General features: G+C 39.2%; 1 protein-coding gene across 1 annotated transcript in view; it reads left to right on the top strand.

The window, feature by feature from the left end:
* LOC101881817 (isoleucyl-tRNA synthetase 1) overlaps nucleotides 1-21464 on the top strand; it is a 110800-nt gene that overhangs the window by 11539 nt on the left and 77797 nt on the right. Inside the window, exons 7-11 of the mRNA XM_005149384.3 lie at nucleotides 8421-8538; nucleotides 11212-11359; nucleotides 13346-13433; nucleotides 17214-17274; nucleotides 19950-20045. Coding sequence (XP_005149441.2) covers nucleotides 8421-8538; nucleotides 11212-11359; nucleotides 13346-13433; nucleotides 17214-17274; nucleotides 19950-20045 — 511 coding nt within the window. The remainder of the gene's footprint in view (nucleotides 1-8420; nucleotides 8539-11211; nucleotides 11360-13345; nucleotides 13434-17213; nucleotides 17275-19949; nucleotides 20046-21464) is intronic.

Here is a 21464-nt window from a genome sequence, read left to right as displayed (position 1 = left end):
ACTATTGTTTCCAGTGGTGGCTGATTTTACTCAAATTATTTAGTCTTGAAGTAGTTAAGGACTCGGGAACCAGAGGTATCTTTGGTTTGTATCTTGTAGATACTCTACAAGCTCAGGGTGCTAGAGAGTATTCTATTTTTTTTTTGTTTTTTCATTCGTTTCAGCAATGGATTTCTTGGAAACAACTGCTTTGTAGGCATTGTGCTGCTACGTCTTATGGTGGCTGACAGTAGACCACGTTTTCAGGCTGCTAAATTCGAACTCGGAACAAAACTTCATCCAATGATAAAATTGTGGCATCTTTAGGTAGAGTTTTTCAGGAAATGCTGAAGGTTGGTGTCATTAGAAGGTAGTTCTGCAGTGGTTTCTCATGTAGAGAAGACAGTCAGCTCTTCATGTCTGAAATAACTTGAATAGAACTTGTAAGTTTTCACTCTGCAGAATTCATACCGTCCTGCAGCCAGCTTGAATCTCAGAGGGAGTATGTCCTTCACTGAAAGCGGTGCAACAAGAAAGGTGTTCTTGAGCTAGCATCGAACAAACATGCAATGTAGCAATAGTTTTATTTTTTTTGTACAGCTCATGAAAATGAAATTGAAAGTAGTTTCGTGTGATCTTCAACTTTTTACTGGTCTACAGTTAGGCTGAAAGAAGCACATGAGCTTTGGAAAAAACCCGAACAAAACCAAAAAAACAGCTAGTGAATTACTGTCTTACTGTTGGCTTATTGCATAGTTCGCAGGCTGGCTGTGATTTTGCGTCTCAGGAGCAATTCTCCCTGGCTGCTGAGGAAACAGCCTGGGAAGTGCTGAGGAGAGGAGGAAGGGAATAGCTTTGAGGGCAGAGAGGTGAGAATTTGTGAGTGTTATTTCCTCCTTGGCACAGTTTTAGGGTTAAACAACTTCCTTTCGCCATCTAGTGCCTAAATTTAGCTATTGCACTTCGGGTGTAACTGTTTTAAACAGTGTTTCGATTTTCTGTGGGTTAATGATGGTGACTATAGGGTTGAGTGTTTATGGGTAAGAATCGGGGGAAGGCTATCAAGGCAAATATCGTGATGGGAGTCTCTCACAGACCACTCAAGCAGAATGAAGAGGCAGATCAAGCATTCTCTAGGCAGCTGTGAAGTCTCACAGCCACTGCTGGTGCTCCTGGGGGGTGCTACAACTTACCAGATATCTGCTGGAAGTATGTACAGCAGAGAGGAAACAGTCCAGGAAGTTCCTTGGGTGTGTGGAAGAGAACTTTTTGGCATAGCAGGTAAGGGAGCTAACTAGGGAAAGTGCCCTGATGGACTTGTTGTGTGTCAACAGTGAAGAACTTGTGGGTGACATGATGGTTTGAGGCCATCTTGTGCACAACAATCACGAAATAAAGAGTTTTCAGTTCTCAGAAAAGTAAGGGGGGGGTGTGTGTCAGTGGAACTGATACCTTGGACTTCCGGAAGTCAGACTTTGTTTTGTTTAGGAGCCTGGTTGTCATGGTTTAAGCCCAGTGGGTAACTCTGAACCATGCAGCTGCATTCTCACTCTCCCACCTTCCTCTGCCCTTCTCCCGGAGGGATGGGGAGAAGAATCAAAAGAATGTAACTCCCACAGGTTGAGATAAGAACAGTCCAGTAACTAAGGTATGACACAAACCACTGCTGCTGCCACCAATAATAATAATGGTAAGGGAAATAACAAGGGAAGGGAATACAACCACTCATCACCTGCCGACCGATACCCAGCTTGACCCGAGCAGTGGTCTAGCCCTTCCAGGTAACTGCCCCCAGTTTATGTAGTGGGCATGATGTGCTGTGGTATGGAATACCCCTTTGGCTAGTTTGAGTCAGGTGTCCTGTGTCTGCTTCCTCCTGGCTTCCCCTCCTCCCTGGCAGGGGAGCGTGAGACTCAGAAAGTCCTTCGTCAGAGTAAACATTTGAGCAGTAACTAAAATCATCGGTGTTACCAGTGCTATTCCCAGGCTGAAAGTCAAAAACACAGTGCTGCACCAGCTACTAAGAAGGAGAAAAATGACTGCTACTGCTGAACCCAGGACAATGGTTGACAGAGTTGTCTGGGAGGCACTCCTGGAAAGCAGTGGAGTCCAGGAAGGCTGGACATACTTCAAGAAGGAAAGGTGCAGGAGTAGGCTGTCCCCATGTGCGAAGAGGTGAACTGGTGGAGAAGACAACCAGCCAGGCTGACCAGAGAGCTTTGTTTGGAACTTGGGGGAGAAAAAAAGAGAGTTTATGACCTTTGGAAGAAGGGACAAGCAACTCAGGACTACAACGGTATCATGAGGTTATGCAGGGAGAAAGTAAGAAGGGCCAAAGCCCAACTAGAGCTTAATCTGGCTACTATCATAAAAGACAATAACATAAAAAATGTTTCTATGAATACACTAGCAGCAAAAGGGGTGCTAAGGAGAATCTCCATCCTTTCTTGGATGTGGTCTTTTCCAACCTAGACTGTTCTAGGGTTCCATGACTTGCTTATATGGTGTGAAACCATAGGTAGTGGAAACATTCCACTGAATACCCTAAGAATATTCTCTTAAGTCCTTTTGTGGTAACACTAGATAGGCTGGGGGAGAATGTGAAACATCCCTAGGTACGGTAGAAAATCGTTATTCTACATGTTTGATGACGTGGCTGTGCACTAAAACTGCTGTTTACTGTGGAAATGCAGTATGGAGCTTCCTTTGGTGATGGGGCACTTTGTCCAGTTCTGTCTTCCTTCCAGTGGACCCATTTAATTTGTTCCAGTTTCAGTTTTCCCTTTAGGATTGTCAAGAGGGGACATTATTTTCTTTCCTTATTAGGTGTGGCCTTTGGCCTTGCCACCCTGCCCTTTCTTCTGCATTAGCATCAGGGCTTGGGGTGCCACTGCACCCCTTCTAAGCTGCAGAGGTTGTAGACAACATTTGCCTTGGGTTGTCTGACTCCTTACATGTTGCTTTATTTTCACTTTGGCATGATGGTTGGTGTGGTTTTTTTTGTGTTTCCATACTCTATATTCTCAGGATGAGCTCTGCATCTCATGTCCATGCCCAGCTGCCTCAGCCCTTCTCAGTGAGGAGGTGAATGGGGACTCTCCTTTGAGAGGATGATTGGCAAAAAAAAAAAAATCAAAGAAGCTGGATTATTACATTTTTATTTTGTTTTTACTTTTCTGTGTAAGCAGTAAAAATTGTTTTCTGACTTGATTTCCCTCCTCTCCCCTCCGTATGTGTAGTTTGTCTAGCACTTAACCAGAATGATTTCAGAACAATAGGTCCTAAGAGGAATTGCTGTTGCATTTTGTGTATCCTATGACTCTCTCATTATTTAGAGAGATACTTTTCAGAAGAGCGCTGTTTTGACCATTTTTTTCTACTAGCTGTCTCTGGCTTTTTTATACTTGTATTTTTTTTTGTGCATTTAGTGCTCTAGTCTGCTTGTTATCTTCTTATCGTTCCAATCCTTGTTGTTTTATCTCCTTGCCTGTATTTTGAAGAAAGGCACACTGAACTCCTACTTAGCTGGATAATCTTTGGGCTAAGTCTAGCATCAAGTTTAGATATTTGTATTTTTTCTGCTGTATAGGTATTTTACACGTCTGGATTGATCCAGAATCATTGTACACACTGATCCAAAGGTTTCAGCTTGGAGGGTAGTCCTGGGACAGAATGGTCTCTTTATACTGGGACCTTCAAGTTTTCACTGATGGTTGAACATAAGACTTGGCAACTTTTGTAGTTGGGATTCCTAGGCCCCAGAACAGTTGCTCTTCCTTGTCTGTCTTAAGGTGTCTTTCAGAAATGCTGTTCTGAAGACAGGCTGATGGTGTTTGTTATTGGACTTAACGTTCCTCTTAGGTTTATGCTTTCTTGACTCATGTTCAGTGTTGAGTCTCTGTTTTTCATCCCCATGCATCTGTTTTTCATTGTTGTTTTCTTTTTGGTTTCATCTTTTCTTTCAAGTGTTGCTCATGAATCACAGGAGAACCTATTCCTCAATCTCTGCTGCTTACGGTGCTGTTTGGATGCATTCTGCTTGATGGACTGATAGAATTTCTTTCACAGTGTGGTGTTTGCAATTTTTTTGTGAGGCTGTTAAATTGTCATTTATCTTGACATGAACTGATGCTAGGTCACACAGCAATGATTTTGTACATTTATCTATACTATCATGGACATGTTGAAATAATGCACTTCTAGATCCTGCTGTTGTAATGATTTGCCCACTTTGCTCTTAGTCTTTGTCAGTAACTGAGTTTACAATTCCTTTGTGGTGTGTTTTTTTTGTTTGTTTGTTTGTTTTGTTTTTACTTTAAAAAGGAAAAAAGTGTTTGTGAGTTTGAAAGTAACTTCTCAATGGTACCAATAAGTACTTTGATTTTCTGGTGTCATGGGTTCAGCAGTAGCTCATGCTCTGCCAGGGAGGAGGGAGAGATAGGGCTGTGGTATGGAATACCTCCCCGACTAGCCCAGACCAGGCGCCCTATCTCTCCCTCCTCCCTGGCAGAGCATGAGCTACTGCTGAACCCATGACATCTGGAAAGCTAGGAGCTTTCAAACCTCTAGCAAGTCTTTAGATACTGAGTCTTTGCACACAGAATCACTTGAAATCACTTGATACCCAAAAGCAATGGCATTAAGAATTTGAGAAGCTCTGAGATGAAATTCTTCTCTTCAATGTGAAGTCAGTGTACGTGTTTGAAGAGGGCAGCTTGCTTTTGCCATCTGGTGGAAGATGCTGGGAAATGTTTGGTTTTGTGTGGGAATTGAGGGTGTTCTGAGTACTGCATTGAGTGATCAATATCTTTTGGAAGCAAAAGCTTCCTTTGTAGGAGTTACATCCATGTGGTGTTTGCATGGTGTGTATATGACTTGGATCAATGAATATTGTAGCAAAGTTCTAATTTCTTTGAAGTTATGCGTATGGTAAGAGTAGCTCACAGTCTTGGTTATTGTGTATCATCCCCTCATGACACTTTAGGAGCAACAGATTTCAGTATGTGTTACTCTTTTTAGAAGTTAAAGGTGCCTTCCATCTTTAGGGACCGGATCTTCTGTTAGTAAGTGGCTGGAATGTGCATCTTGAGTTCACAGTTTCCTTAACAGCATTTTTCTTCAGTAAAGGAATATGTAAGTGCTGCTCCCACAGCCAAGAGGATGTAACTATATTTATTTACATTTGAGGAGAAACTTGGCAAAAGTAGAGGAACAGGTTTTGGTTTCTGACCTGTGAGAGTAAATGTTTTCTGTTTGTCAGTAGAAAGAAGCCGTGTGGTTTTCTTAGCTTATTTCTTTTCAGAAAGAACCAGTTTCATATTTGACTTAGAAACCTAGACCCTCTTTCTCGCAAATAATCAGCATTTTGCAAACATAAGGGTTAAAACATGTTTTGATGGGTTATTGTCTAAAATACCAAGTCTCAAAACTTATAAGCAAGACCTGAAATCCTCCTTTGTGTAAATGACTCTGACTATTAGAACTATGTCCACTTTCAGGAGTTGCTTTGTTTTAGGTGGGCAGGAGGGTTTTATGGATGCTAGGAGGAAGCTGGCTGGGAGTCATCTCCTATGTGCTGTTTCTAATGGTCACACAAGAGCTGTTCTTGGAAGCTTTTCTGTTAAGGAAACCAGTTTGGTGTTTCTTGAGAGAACAGCTTTTTGCAGTGACAGTGAGAGCTGTTGCATCATGCAGCAGTATTGACTCATTCGTAATTCTACTTTTTATATTGGAATAGCTGTTTGAGGGTAGGGGTTATAACATACAAATGAGTGAGCTCTGAAGAGTGATATGGTTCATAAGCCCATCTCTGTTCAGCAGTGGAACAACTGGGGAGCGCCTGGTTTGCAACAAGGCAGAATTGCCACAAGAGGGAGATGCTGGCTTGGATTTTTAACTTGGCAGCTCCATGTGGTGGTCACCTTTCCCGACTTTACCGTTTTCTGGGTTTACAATTATATATTTACAGGCAAATTAAATATTCAGTGTTTCTCTGAGTAGTTTTCTTCTATACTGTTAGTAGGCAGTGTTCTTCAGAAAGTAGAGATGTGGTGTAAGTTTTCACAGACTCCATGCAGGTACAGAATCGTTTATTTAACAAAGTTGCTTGATTATATACTTTAAGCTTACAAGGGTGTTATGACAGATAACCAATGAAAACCTGCCGGACAAGTATTCCTCTACAGGTTACTCAGTCACCACTTTTCATAACCATTTCCTTGTTATTGTTTTAGCTGATATGTGCTTTAGATGTAGCAAGCTATGTTATTGCTTCAGCAATCATCACTCTTACAGACTATGTTTCTTTTTACAACTACGTAGCAGTTACGCACAAGATACCTTCTGCTCCTGGAGCTTCCTATTTGAAACAGCCTGTGAGGAACAAACATCATTTTTCTCCCAGGTCTGCTTACGCCAGCACTTTGTGGTTAGTCTCACATATACAGCTGTGTTGTGTTCTTAAAATGGTCCTTAACATAAAGTGGAGCTTTTTTTCTATAAGTAGTTTAGTTAGTTGGTTTTGATAGGCAAATAGAACACTTTCAGTGTAAGTGCTGTCACTTGTCACAGTCTGTGTAGTTATGCTCTGAGATGGTAAGCATACATTTAAATCTTTAACTTGCACAAAAACTTCTGCAGTTAGCCAGCTCCAGTGTGTATGCTGAAAGCTGATGAAACTATATTCACAAATGTATTTTTTAAATTATTTTTTAATAAAAGGCTGATTTATATTTATGCCAGTTTAAGTTGATAGTCTGTTGTAAAACAGATGCACTCACTGCTATGTGTCAAATATAGGTTAGAGATTGGGCAGCCATAACTTGCCTGTGGGTGACATTTATTATATTAAAAGGTTACTTTTGAACTCTCTGTGTAAGGTAAGACACCTTCATTGGAGTGCACAGCTCTGAAAGACTTCTGGGTTTGGTTCTCCCTGTGGCAGAACTTGATGCTGCTGAGGGTCTCTGAGGTGTTATCTGTCTTAGACTTAAGATTATTTTTTTTTCTGATGTTAGTGACTGTTTGCAGGAAATTCTGGACTTCTAGAGGCCCATGAATGAATCTAAGTGGTCTGCATGTCTTATCAATATGAAAGCCTGTGTTTTTTTTTTCAACTGTCTGATCTGTATGATAATAGTTATTCCAGTCAAGACACTGTTTGACTTCCATAGCAGCAGGCCAGTGCATATCTTTTGATGTTCTTGTTTTGGGTTGCAGGTAAAAATCAGTGCAATAGTCTGCCTGTATTTTGTGTTGAGGGTTATAATTTCAAACATAGAAGGCAAGATGCTGACTTAAATACAGGTCCAGATTCTCAAGCTCAATATGATAGTCTGCAGAAGGAAGTGCTGCTTGCCAGGATGGGGCTGGTTGCTTAGCAATGAGCCATTTACCTGGAAAGGGACCCAGAAAAGAGATCAGGATGGTTTGGAAACATAGTTTGAGTAAAGGAGCTTTTAAAGTCAGCCTTGTTTAACAGTTTGGTTCTGGAATTTGAAATGACCAGACTCTGCAGAGAGTGAGTCTAAGCATGCAAGTCAGTGAGACTTGATCAGCTGATATTGATGGTACAGTAGGTTGAAGTGGTCCTTTAGTAAGCTCCAAAGTATTCAGGTACAGAGAATCACAGGGATTTGTCCTTTCCATGGGTGGTGCCTGAGTTGCTGTGTGAAATTTCTCTTCCAGCTTCTGTTCATCTTGAGCATTGACACAGTTTGTTATATTGTAATATTATGTGCTGTCTTGACTATTTTGGGACACTGTAAGGATCCAAATATGCTACAGGCTGTATTAAAGATTTCATAAACAGAGTTAAAGCTTAATGTGAGACTGTGATTTTTGGACTGGAACTGAGTCCAGAGTGAGATGAGCTGATTAAGGAGAGCATTAATGTAAACTTTGCATGGTTAGCTGTGCCCTTTTGTGAAAAATGCTCTTCAGATAGTCAGGATTAATCGAGGGTGGGTTGCCAGGTATCTAACCTGTATCTGTCTCTCTTCTGTAGCACTAGTTGTTCTAGTAAGTAGGTCCTTAAGGTGATGTAATAAGTGAGCAGCCATGTCACTACATGACTTCTCTCTAAATTATGACTGATATGACTAATAGTTCAAATTTCAGGTGGTCTTTGTATTCAAGAAACTTGAGAAAGGTTTGTCAGCAATACAGTCTTATGTTTCAGCTAAATACTATGTGCTGTGCAGTCAGTGCATGGAAAATCAAGCTGGCTGAATCAGCTAAAGGTAAAAGTCAGCCAGAAATACAGTTATAATCAATTTATCTCTTTCCTTTTGACTTGCAAATACTGTCTTTAGTTGATGATTGATTGTTTAAGAAAGGTGTTATTCAGAATGGCACTCCAGCTCAAGCAGAACCCTGTTCTGTGGTTGATTTATGAAATTTTAAATTCCAACTGCTATTTCATGTTTCTTCTTTACTTCCAGGTGGGTTTTCAAGCAACTGTATGACAAAGGACTCGTGTATAGAGGTGTTAAGGTCATGCCTTTTTCAACGGCATGCAACACTCCACTGTCAAACTTTGAGTCCCACCAGAATTACAAGGTGAGTCATTATACGTATGCATTATATGTTGTAATCAGTTTTCTCTATTGTCTTAAGTTTGGATTTGGAAAACTAGTATTTTTTGCTTGGTGGTACATAAGCATTTTATTGCACTGCAAATTGATAGTAAAAAATTAGGTAAATGGGTTACTTCTAAGTATATTTTGCTGTATTTATTCAGATCACTTGATCTTAGCCTTCTTCCTCATTCTTTTTGGTTACTACCTACAGATCTATAAAGTACATACTTCATTTTACTCTGGTAAATTACTCTCCATCTCTGCGCTTGCAAGATGTGTTGGGTTTTTCTGGTAAATACTTGGAGGAGAACTGTAGCTGTCCCTGTCTGTGCAGATCGGAAAAAATGAAGGTCCTTGACAGAGTTGAAGTCTTTTGTGAGTGGGTTAATAGGAATTGTCAAAGGCTTTGTTTGGTTGTAGAGCACTAGGCTAATAGCTCTTCAGAGAATCATTAATTCAGATTGAGGAATTCCAGGAAATATGTTTTAGAAGGTGTTCCTTTAAAATGAATGCCTAGATACAGTAGGTGCAGCTTCTCATTTGAAACAAATTTATGCTCGCATATGTGAGGGCAGAACTTGGGTCTCAGTTTTCCAAATTTCATGTTAAGTTTCTGGACAGGGGTTTCGTTTCCTTTCTCCACCCAGGTCTCTCTATTCACTTAGGTTGTTGCCATGGAGAACTAGCACGAATTGTATATCTGGTCATTTTCATGTCTTGCCTAAAGCCAATTTGGCCAGAAGTAGCATTTAGGAAAGAAATTTCAATAGATTTGTAGTACACAGATACTGGAACTTCGCATATTGCTGAAGGGGTTATTAGACCATACTGAAGCATAAAGGGTTTGTGATTTAAGAAAGTGTATACCTCGATGTTTATGACTGACAACTGCAGTAATTACTTTGCTTGTACATACTAACTGACACTTCATACAGGCTCAGATTTGTAAGCTTTCTTTAGCACAAAAACTATTCTGGGTTTCGTGTGTGTGTGCTTTTTCTATAGGGTAAAGCTCTTTTCTTTTCTTGAGACTTAGTGAAATATTTAGATGCCATTTCTTACTTTGAAACCAGTAGTATGTCTGTGGGGGGAGGGTGTGCTGCTCTGTCACTTCATGCAAAGATTGTCTTCTTTGTCTGCTAGAGGTAGTATTTTGAAGACTGAAATGTTATGGGTCCATAAGCTGACATGATTTATTCTAGGCAAAACCAGTCATTTCTGGGTGTAAGGCAGCTGTTACTTCTCTCACTGTGGAAAGCAGGCTTTGGCTTCTGTTTATCCATCCTGTGAGTAGCAGGACACAAATAATGAGAAATAATACGACATGAGGAGCAAGTTGAGAAGCTGAGTTAGGCATCCACTGTGCACGTGAGTCAACTATGTCAGCAGCTTGTATTAGTTTTAGCTGAAGAAGTGCTTTGGATGAAAGCAGGTATACTTTTGTGAACAGATTGAAACATTATACAATGCTATTTATTTGGCAGCCTGGATGTTATCTTGTTATGGCTTGCCAGTTATTTTTATCTACATGGTCAACTTAGTGCTTCAGAAAAATGAAGTGAATAGCTTACAGTGTCATTTAACAATTGGTAGAGACAGAACTGTATTGATAGCTCCATCTTTACTTGGTATTGAGGGTGATATGAGAGTTATGTAAGATTTATGTTTTACTGTTGACTGCACCAGATGTTCCCAGAAAATTCCCTCTGGAGCAGTCCTTAGCTTAGACATAAATAGCTGCCTGTCTCATGATGCTGTTAACTGTTCCATGGGAAACTAGAGAGCCTTGCTGTAGACATAATGAGGGGATAGGACCTATTCGTGGTTTTAGGGTCTTTGTACCTGGCACCCATTTTTTTGTTTGGCATTTAAAATTCATAATGAATTAAAAAACATAATTTCATATTTCCAAGGTTAGACTTGCTCTTTCAAGCTGCTTTTCATAATATATGAGATGTGAAATACTGAACAGGATTGTACTTGTGTGAAAGAAAAGCTTTGTTTTCAACTGGTTCTTTTGACTTACCTGAAGGCAAAATTTTGTAGAGTATCTGACAAAGATCTGCTCTGAGATTTATTATTTTTTTAATCTTTAAATATTTACACTTAAATATTAATTAAAACCCTTAAATACCTTGAAATAAATATATCTTTAAATACGCTTAGATATCTTCATCCTTAAACAGCTTCTTAATAAGAGTTTGCATCTTCTTAAGCAACTATTATTCTTCCTACTCCTTTACTCTAGAGGAAAAGGTAGGAGAAGGCTTTGTGTAGCAGTATCTGAGAAACTGCTGACTTTCTTGACAGTTGAGATTGCTTATAAACTTTTAAAATGGGGTTATAAGAGTTCCTGAGGGAACTGACACTAGGCTCTCCATTGTTCTGGTATCTGATTCCCAAAATCTCAGTTCTAATCTGAATTTTTAACTCTGTGGCCTTTTTGGACTGACGGTTTGTGCTAATATAATGAAGACATGTTGGGACTGGTTGTGGCTGCTGCTTCACCACTACAGTGATGAGCTAGGCAAGTTGCAAGATGGGTTTTGGTGGATAGCAATAAAAGTTACTGCTTCTTAGATATTTATTTTTTTCACTAATGCATAAACTCGCATCCCTGCTGCCCCCCTTTTAACTTTATCTTGTTTTTAAGGATGTTCAAGATCCTGCAGTGACTGTGAGCTTCCCGCTGGATGAAGATGCAAATATTTCTCTTCTTGCTTGGACCACTACTCCTTGGACCTTGCCTAGTAACTTGGCCCTTTGTGTTAACCCAGAATTGCAATATGTTAAGTTGAGAGGCAAGTGTTAACTGAAGGTGACATACAATGAACATTTCTTTCTTCAGTGCTTGTGAATATGTACTTGCATTTCATATGATAGACTGTTTTATACTGAATTTATAGCACTTTGCAGCAGTTGGATCAGTGTTATTTTGGAGGATGAGATTTTTCTTCCTGTGTGGCTGATGGTTTTTGACTGCTGGGCTCTTTTTTATTTTACATGCGTTGTGAGAACTGTTCCCTAAGATATATCTATAGATGAAATAAAGAGGAGGAGCAAATGTTTTATCTGTTATATTAAAGTAACGCTGTATTTAAGACACAGGGAAGTATGACTGGGTGTCCCCAACTTTTTTTCTTCCTGCTTTTCTAAGGCCTCAGACTCATGAACAAGTTATTGCTATAAGACAGCTAAGTTGCAGTAAGTGAATGTCTCTGCTCTTAACCCATAATATACTCAAGCTGTCAGGTGCTAGTCTTTCATTTTTAGCACAAATGCAAGGCAAGATATATACCCTGAATTCCAGAGTAACATTACATTTGACCATGTGCCTTCGTTTACTCATGGACAAGTTGTTGTGCCTGGCTAAGCAAGTTGTACTACAGGGTACTCTTTTTCATGAGAGCACCAGCATTTCAGGAATTGTATGTGACAGGCCATGTAGGATGCATAAACAACGTAGGCTATTGCATTTCTTGTTACTGCTTCAAGTTGTTTTCCAGGGTTTGCAGTTCCATTTTTTGGTTCTTTTTTTTTTTTAAGGTGGCAAGGGAGTATAGAATCATAGAATAGTTAGGGTTGGAAAGGACCTTAAGATCATCTAATTCCAGCCCTCCTGCCATGAGTATGTTATGACGTGTCTTCCTTTTCACTTTGGAAAGGAATTTATTTTATCCTGGATATGCAGTTGTCATTTAAAAAACCTTCACCCCCCAGAAAAAAAGTAGTCAAGATTTTGTATGAATGTACTTCTTGCATTCCTGTTTTCAGGTTCTCCCAAACTGCTTACCTTTTCTTACTTTTCAGTGTACATTTTGTTTGTTTTAAAAGAGGGGTGGGGGAAAACTGTATATTCAAGTTAATGATGGCATTTAATCTGGAGTAAAAGAATGCCAAAGTATAATTTCCACTTCCAACATAACCCTATGAATCTAGTGTGTGTCTAAGGTAATGTTAAACATGAAAAGTTGCAGAGGACTTTACAGTGAACTACATATGTTTGCGTTTTCTTTGTTTTAAGAGAGAAGTAAATATATTTTGGTTTTCAAAGGTGACCTCATAAATGAGGCCACCTTGAAAAGAGTCACTGGGTACTTTCAGAATTAACACCTACACCTGCCTGAGATGCTGAGTCGTTGGGTTGGATGTCTTTGGCCTGCAGACTGCTGGTGGGATAGAGACCCTGAATAAGTTGGGAGGAGAGTAGTCTGAATAAAACTTGTTGAAGTTGAGAGATTAGGGTTCTTTGGGGTAGAAAATGGATTTCCTTTGTAATGTTTCACTTTTTATTTGTATTTACTTCCTTTAAAAAGAAATCCGGTATAAAATTGATTGGAATAGTAAGTCTCAGAAAGGCATCATAAAGTGCAGACATTACCCCTGATGTCAACTTCCTAGTCTTGATTTTGTGTAAATTGCTCATCTTCCAATTGTTTCCTTCTACTTCAGTTACATTCACTGAAACTTTTCAATTGCTTTTCATTGGCACAGTGATAATAAGCAAGGTAGGTATTTCTGCCTCTTGAACAAAAAAAACACACTGAAAATCAGTGCACTGGATTTCATCTTGTGGTTTCTGTTCATACTTAACTCCTGAAAAGTGTTCGTTAAGTGGCTGTATGGGGAAGAAGCAGCTGGAAACTATTTGTCGATCAGCAGGATTGTTCTATTAGTTTTATAGCTAATATGATACGATCTCGCATAAATTGAAAGGTTTCATAATGGTGCAAATGAGGATATTAAATTGAGATTTATGTAACTTTTTGTTTTATTTTACGTTCTAGATAGTGCCACGGGAAAGATCTACATTTTGATGGAATCCAGGCTGATAGCACTTTACAAATCTGACAGTGAATATGAGATACTTGACAGGCAAGTACATAAATTATTGCACACTTGTTAGCTTCCAGTATTTTTATAGATCAGAATTTAAGTGTTTCAAGAAGTTGGATTTTGCGGTTATGTAAAGATGGGTTTCCTGCATATGTGTGTTTTGCAAAAACCTATAAAGAAATGGAAATTTAATAGAAGAAATTGGTCTTGCACATGAAGCTGCAAATAGCATAAAAGTTTCATTGGCTCATTGTATTTCTGTGAGGGGTGGGAAGGTTCGTTAGTCATTTTCCTGTGGGTTTTCATAGAAAGGCGTTAATTTAAAAGTCTCAAAAAAACCCTGGAGATTGTCCAAATGCTGAATGCTTTCTAAACATTATGTAATTATTTAAAGGGAAATGGGCAAAAGCAAACCCGTTGTCTTTAGGAAGCAAATACTGCTTCTATAGAGTGTTCTACCCTAAGTTATGTAGTTAGTGGCAGTTAATGCTTTCTGAAGACTGCTTATTCATCTTGGTTCAGTGGAAAAATAGGAATTATTTAGTAAGTCATTAAATTCTCTAGCTCCCTTAAAATACATAGCTTGGCTTCTGAATGTTTTGTGTAAGATGTCAGCCTGTTAATGAGGTGAAATACAGCAAATATTTTTGTTTTTACTTTATTCAGTCTTGTGGGTAAAAAGCCAAAAATCCTAGCAAAAAATGCACACCACACAAAACAGTAATAATTAGAAAGCAAAGATTAACATTTCTTCTGAGAACAGCTATCCTTCTTCACTGCCATCACTTTTCTTTTTATCCTTTTTATTTTTACCAAGCAGTTGAAAGCTTTAAAAAATAAAAAACATTTTAAAAAGAAGGATACATCTTATTTCAACTAAGCAATTACATGTAGTTATTGAACTAGGGGAATATAGAGCTGGAATGTTTGCTTAAGATGTCTACTTTGATGCCTCATACTGTGACAGTTGAGTAATTCTTATTTTGTATTTCTGCACTGATTTCCCGTCCTCTCCCCCAACTGAATTCTCTTCATCTGTCACTTTGTATCAATTTAAGCTAGTGCTCAGTTTATAAAGATGATTTTCAGTACTTTCATTCTTCAGGGTTGACAGAACTTCTGATCTCAAGAGTTTTTTCCTCCTTCAAAGCTATCAGTAAAACCGTTGAATGGTGTCAGCATTATGGTAGTCCCTGCCAGGACACCACTTGAAATTTTCTTTCAGTGTGATACTGAATTAGCAATAACTCTTTTCTTGAAGTGGTTGTGCATCTATGTATACATACAGTCTCCCAGTTAAAATATTTGTGTGTGCCAGAATGAGATGTCGAAGTGTCTGAAGTCTTACTATAACAGTAAGACTCAAATCTATCTGCTTGCTTCTTATCTAAGGTGGTTAAAAAGAAGTAATTTGGCTTGGTGTGACTTGTTCTTGACAAATTCATGTTGTATGTTCTTTAGCACTTCATTTCTTAAAAACTTTTCATCACTTAAAGTTGAATCTGATAGTTACGTTAGTCTGACAGGTTTTTAGGTCTTTTAGTACTTCATTTCTCACTGGAAGTGTGCGTACTGTGTTGTGTCCCTTTCCAGTCTTTTGAAACCTCTTTAAGTGTCTAAAAAATTAATCTTGCAAATCCACTTGTTTTTCTTAAATATTTTTGAATGCGTTTCCTTTAGACTTAAAGGTAGATGTATTAAACCTGTTAATGTCTCTTTTGATTCCAAATTCCTTGTTTAGAGAAGTACAGATTTTAATTTCAGTCTTGGTTGCAGTCATTCTGTATCCAGGAATGCACTGAACGTTTTGGCTTTTACTGGTGTTGTGTTTTCATCAGAACTGTGAAGCACCTGCACTTAAGACAATCATACACCTTTCAGTTGCTGCTTATGTCCCTGGCTAGTTAGAGTTTTGATCCTCTCCCTACCTGGCCCCCCCCACTTGATTTTTTTTTACCTTTCTGTGCCTATACTTAAGGTTGCTAGGAACTTTTATTCTCCTTGAAGAGACATGTATGTTTCTTCTTTCTGTATTAATGCTGCAGTCTTCTCAAGCTGATAGATTATTTTTTTTGGTCATGCGTCAATTCTTCTGTTATATGGTAAATTAGTTCTCTCAAATGTTACCTGTGTGAGACGGTTAAGTGGTAGCTGATAGGTAAATGGATCTTCTAAAGATTTAGATCTCTTTTAATATAAGTTCATGGAAATGAGCTTTCCTATTTCCACTCTTAAAGTTCTTTCTTTGTCTCGCTTTTGAATTGTCAGATGGAAAATTCATGACATTTGCGTTATACCAGGTGGCAGGCTGAGGTCAAGGAATGATCTCAGTGAAAATTTTCTGTGTCTGAAATCATTTGAACTTCCTGAGCACTTTTGGCCTTCCCACTCTGCCTCAAATCTGACTTCTCCCAGGTGCAGATGGTAGGTTTTCATGTGGGAGCAGATGGAAATACTTACTTGTTTCCCTGACAAAATGACTGCCATCTTTATCAGAATACTTCTGGTTACTTTGCACAATGATTGGTTTTACTATATTGCCCTGTTTTTTGGCCTTTGAGTGGCTTGTTTTATTTATAGCAGTGATAGATATGAAATGTTTGAGCATTTTCCTCCTTTTTTTCCCACTCTTTTCTCCTTTTGGATTCTTGAAAAGAATCCAAATAGTAAATAGTAAATCCAATAGTAAAATTTAACTACTTTTTAAAAAGCCTGTTCTAGTGCCTCATGGTCTACATCTGAGCCACATCTGTATGGCCGAGTACTGGGATGCTTTTCTCTCATCTGATCCTGATTGAGCACCTCAAACATTCTTAAGGCTGTTTGTAGCATAAAACATATAAATCTGTGGCTTAAAATAGAAATGTTCCCTTTACTTGGTGGATATTATGTTATGTTGAGCTGAGTCACGCTCTTTAACTAGGCATTAACTGCTGCTTGAGTTAATTTCTCTGCAATGAAACAGCTTTGTTTCATACTTCAAAGTTGCTACACTTTGAAATAACTGAGTGTTTTATGGTTTGACCATTGCTTTGGAAGATAGGGATCAGGAAGAATACAGGTAAGGACCATAGCTGTGACATATTCACTGAGCTATACCATCTCTTATATGAAGTTGTGTTTTAACTAGACTTTTTCTTGAAAGGGATGATTTAAGTACTTCCCAACAGAGTTCTGAGCAGTAAAACCCAACCTAATCACCATCTTTGTCAACTATTGTCAGAAGTCTGAAGAGAGTCATGTCTACAGGCTCTGGCTCTGTTTTGTATTTCTTGTCAGGCTTAGTTGGTTCCTCAGTGCTGTCTGTGTTCGATCTTTGTCTGAGATGCCTGTAGAGAGTTTGGATGCCTAGTTTTAGGATAAGGAGTGAGCTGTCTAAGCTTTAAATGCTGCAATACACCCTGGATCACAGTTTCTGTGCATATAACCTGTAGGTGTTTTGGATCCATGCTTATTTAGTTCTGCTGAACAGACTGAGGTCTAGGGCTCTGTTGTTATGCAGCTTCTTGCCCAGCTTTACCTGAAAGAGTTTGTTAATGATTAATTCCTACATTAATTCACAATGGTTGCTTGATTGCAAGCCAATCAGGTACAAGCATGCCTGTTGACTGTTAGCAGAGATGCATTAAGGCATATTAAGGTTTTTGTCTGAGTCTAAATTGCCAAACAAGTGTAGAAATGGGAAGCAAAATGTTAGGAAATGTTTGTTTTTTTTTTTTTACCTAATGTGTTATAATTCTGTTAGGTATGGGAAAAAAAAGGAAATGGAAAGCAATTGTCTAGTTGTTAATTTGTGTTCATGTAAATCCTTCTCTTCAGGTTTCCTGGCATTGCTCTTAAAGGCAAGAGGTATAAACCACTCTTTGAATATTTTATTCAGGTAAGAACGAGTTTGGTGTGTGATACAGGATACTAAAACAAAAATAAAAACCATTGTCAGCATTCCTTGTTTGTGTAATAAAAACCTTGTGTCCTATTTGACACTGTCCCATATGACATCCTTGTCTCTAAATTGGAGAGACATCAGTTTGGTAGGTGGACCACTTGGTGAGTAAAGATCTGTCTGGATGGCCGCATGCAAAGAGTTCTAATCAATGGCTCAATGTCTGGCTGGAGACCAGTAACAAGTGGTGTCCCTCAGGGATCAGTGTGGGGACCAGTCTTGTTCAACATCTTTGTTGCTGACATGGACAGTGGGATTGAGTGCGCCCTCAGCAAGTTTGCCGATGACACCAAGCTGTGTGGTTCCGTTGATACGCTGGAGGGAAGGAATGCCATGCAGAGCGACCTTGACACACTTGTGAGGTGGGCTGATGCCAACCTCATGAAGTTTAACCATGCCAAGTGCAAGGTCCTACACCTGAGTCGGAGCAGTCCCAGGCACAGCTACAGGTTGAGCCCTGGGGAGAAGGACTTGGGGGTGTTAGTTGGTGAGAAAATGAACATGAGCCAGCAGTGTGCACTCACAGCCCAGAAAGCCAACTGTATTCTGGGCTGCATCAAAAGGAGCGTGACCAGCAGGTCGAAGGAGGTGATCCTGCCCCTCTACTCTGCTCTCGTGAGACCTCACCTGGAGCATTGTGTGCAGTTCTGGTGTCCTCAACATAAAAAGGACATGGAACTGTTGGAACAAGTCCAGAGGAGGCCACGAGGATGATCAGGGGACTGGAGCACCTCCCATATGAAGACAGGCTGAGAAAGTTGAGGCTGTTCAGCCTGGAGAAGAGAAGGCTGTGTGGAGACCTCATAGCAGCCTTCCAGTATCTGAAGGGGGCCTATAGGGATGCTGGGGAGGGACTCTTCATTAGGGACTGTAGTGATAGGACAAGGGGTAATGGGTTAAAACTTAAACAGGGGAAGTTTAGACTGGATATAAGGAAGAAATTCTTTACTGTTAGGGTGGTGAGGCGCTGGAATGGGTTGCCCAGGGAGGCTGTGAATGCTCCATCCCTGGCAGTGTTCAAGGCCAGGTTGGACGAAGCCTCGGGAGTCATGGTTTGGTGTTAGGTGTCCCTGCCCAATGCAAGGGGGTTGGAACTGGATGATCTTAAGGTCCTTTCCAACCCTAACTATTCTATGGTTCTATGATTCTAATAACAAACCCGAGGTTGTATTGAAGTTCTTCAAAGTGCTAGTGAAAGGTTGAAAAAAGAAAAGTTTACTCTTTTCTGTTTTTTTTTCCCCCAAGTTTTAAATATACCCAGAGTAAGAATTCAGTGATAAATTTTAAACTGCTGAAAAACTTCCAATACATGTTACTGAGTAGGCAAAATGCTCTAAACTTCTCATCTGGTAAGCTTCTGTTGTCTGCCTATTAAGTCCACAGGTTTTGTTCTCACAGGAGAATGACTTTGTGGATAACAGTTGCAGGCATGTAGTGGTTTTCATTGAAGAGTTAAAAGCCTTTGCTAAAATAACTGCTGATACATCTGCTCTTTATGGATGTCTTCCTTTGCAGCATTTCAGCACTGCATAAGTCTAGTGTAGTTAATAGCACCACAGATGAGAATAGAGTAAGAGAAGGAGTAGAGACTTTATATATATTAAAAAATGTCTGATTAAAAATGGATTAAACTTTTCAAAGAGCTGAAGTGGATTACAGTACTGCTGGACAAGCAGCTGTTACCTCCTATAAGGGATTTGGTCATCTGTGACTACCATCTGTTCTGAAGCATGTGCTGAAGTCTGCAAAGGTGAGAGAACCTTTGTAGGGAGCAGGACTTGTTATTTCCAGAGAAAGGTCAAACACACAGCTGAATAGAAGAATGGGCCTGCAGGTATAGAGGTTTGGAATGGATGCGTTCTTTGAGTCCTGCTGTACTGCTGAGGAGCAGATGGGCACCTTCTGGGTTTGGTTTTTTTAGAATGTATGTCTTATCTCAAAATATCCCACTTCAGAACAAGCCAAACCTAATATTTTTCAACATACTTGGTTCAGCTGTGAAAATTGTGACTGCAGCAGCTTTTTCACTACTTTTGTATTAATGAGCAGAAATTACCTCTTGATTTTTCATTGCCTACCTATTGAACACACTGGAAGTTAAATTGTCTGATCTTTTGTTGGCAATTTTTTACTTGATATTTAAGTTTTTCTCTGAAGGAAATAGCTCATATGACTACACAAGCAAACTTCTTTTTTGAAATTAGAAGGTACAGTGGACATAAAGAAAATGAGACTTCTGTATATAGAATCCTTGTTGAATTCTTGGTTGTATCCTCACCTTAGGGAGTGTATTCATTTATAGTCTGTTAAGCACAGAACTGTGTGAAGATCTGTGGCTTGAAAAGTAATTGACTGTGAGGCCTTCCAGAAAGGTCTTGGCTTTAATCACATTTGACTCCGTTTAAAATGAAATACACAGCCTGAGTGTTTTAGCTATGGGAAATTATTAACTAATGTTAGGAATGTCACATCTTACTGTGTCACTTGTTTCTGATGCAGTTCTTTACTCTTGCAGGTGACTAGTGGCTCTTCCATGTTCTTAAGAATTCTGTTTTGCTATATATGTTTATACACATATATATGTATATCAAAAACATATTTTTGTGTTGCAGTACAGAGATAAAGGCGCCTTTGCTGTGGTGGTTGACAGTTACGTGAAGGAGGAGGAAGGCACAGGTGTTGTACATCAGGCCCCCTATTTTGGTGCAGTGAGTATGAACTACATATCTAATGTTAATTTTATTCCAACATGTGTTAATAGCTTTCAAGCTACTGGGGACTGTCTGTTAGGGTGACTGTGATATTAAACAATCCTGCCATTTGCTATGCACAAATGTAATAATACAATGGAGCATTGTATTCTCATGAGTTCTTACACTCCCTAGTGCCCTTTGTGTGCTATAGTGGAAATTTTAGGTATCCCTTGATTTGGTTATTGTGCTATGTGAAGTGAACTTGCCAGTGTATCTTCTGAGTATCATTGATCTTAGCTTTTCTCAATGTCTGAATTTACAACTTGGAGAGGAAATAACCTGTTGCACTGATAGTTAAAACTGGCTTTACTAAGTGATAATTTTGGATGGTAACAGTAGTTCTGCTCAGCAGACTGCTCCTCTTCAGCATTTCAATTTCATTACTCATTGGGCTTTAGAGAAAGAAAAAGTGCTTAGACTGCTTTTGTACTGAAACTTTATCCTTTGGTGTGAAAGGATTTTGTTGCACTCCATTTCCCTCCCCCCCACCCCCAAAGTCATTACTGTCTTTTCTCTCAGTCTATTCTTCTGATGTTTAAGAGGGATAAATTTTCATGGATTAATAATTTCAATTCTAAGACACATTAATTAAATACACTATTTCAGTCTTATTGTCCTTTTTGTATAGTGTTCTGTCTTCAGCCATTATACAAAGATGCTCTCAAAAAACTAGCAATAGAGCTGCCAATGCCTAGCAAACTAGCAGTCCCTGGACCATGAGTTCTGTCATAATTTTCAGGAACTGTTGGCATTAGTAATAGGCCTTTTTGTATTAATGTGAAATATCCTATCCATAGTCTGTCTTTTTGCTTTTTTGCATTTTTCCAAAAGGTACATCCACTGGGGTGGTGTTTCCCTTGTCAAGATGAATATGGATATGAAAGGATGTCTGGCTTAATATAGCTGTGAATAAAGAAAATTAGACTTGGCTGTAAGTTACTAGTAAGGAATCTAAAGCCTACCACACTACTTGCACCTCAGACACTCCCTTACAGGTAACTCCTGCAAGGACTTGACTGAGGGTTTAGGCAGCAGACCTGATTTTGAATCAGGAGCTTTTGCTGTAGGAGATGGCATACAGGAAGACAGTAAGCTTTTAACAGAGAAGGAGCTCTGGAAGAAACTTTGCTTTGGCTGCTGTGTTGTTGTGTATTTGCACAACACAGTTTAGTTGTTGGAAACTCCGTGTTGGAAAGCCTGACTGGTGAGTTAGAGCAAGGATTATCTGCTCTCTTTTGTTTGATTTTGTTATGAGCCTACACAGGTTTCTGTAAGCACAGGACAAAAAAGTAATCTTTAGTCTCCTTCTTGGATATCAACAATTATCTGTAAAATCTTTTTTTTCTTTTTTTTAAACCATTTCAGTGTCATTTA

This window comes from Melopsittacus undulatus, chromosome 9, assembly GCF_012275295.1.
Source record: "Melopsittacus undulatus isolate bMelUnd1 chromosome 9, bMelUnd1.mat.Z, whole genome shotgun sequence".
Lineage (NCBI taxonomy): Eukaryota > Metazoa > Chordata > Aves > Psittaciformes > Psittaculidae > Melopsittacus > Melopsittacus undulatus.
This window is presented reverse-complemented; position numbering and strand designations above follow the sequence as displayed.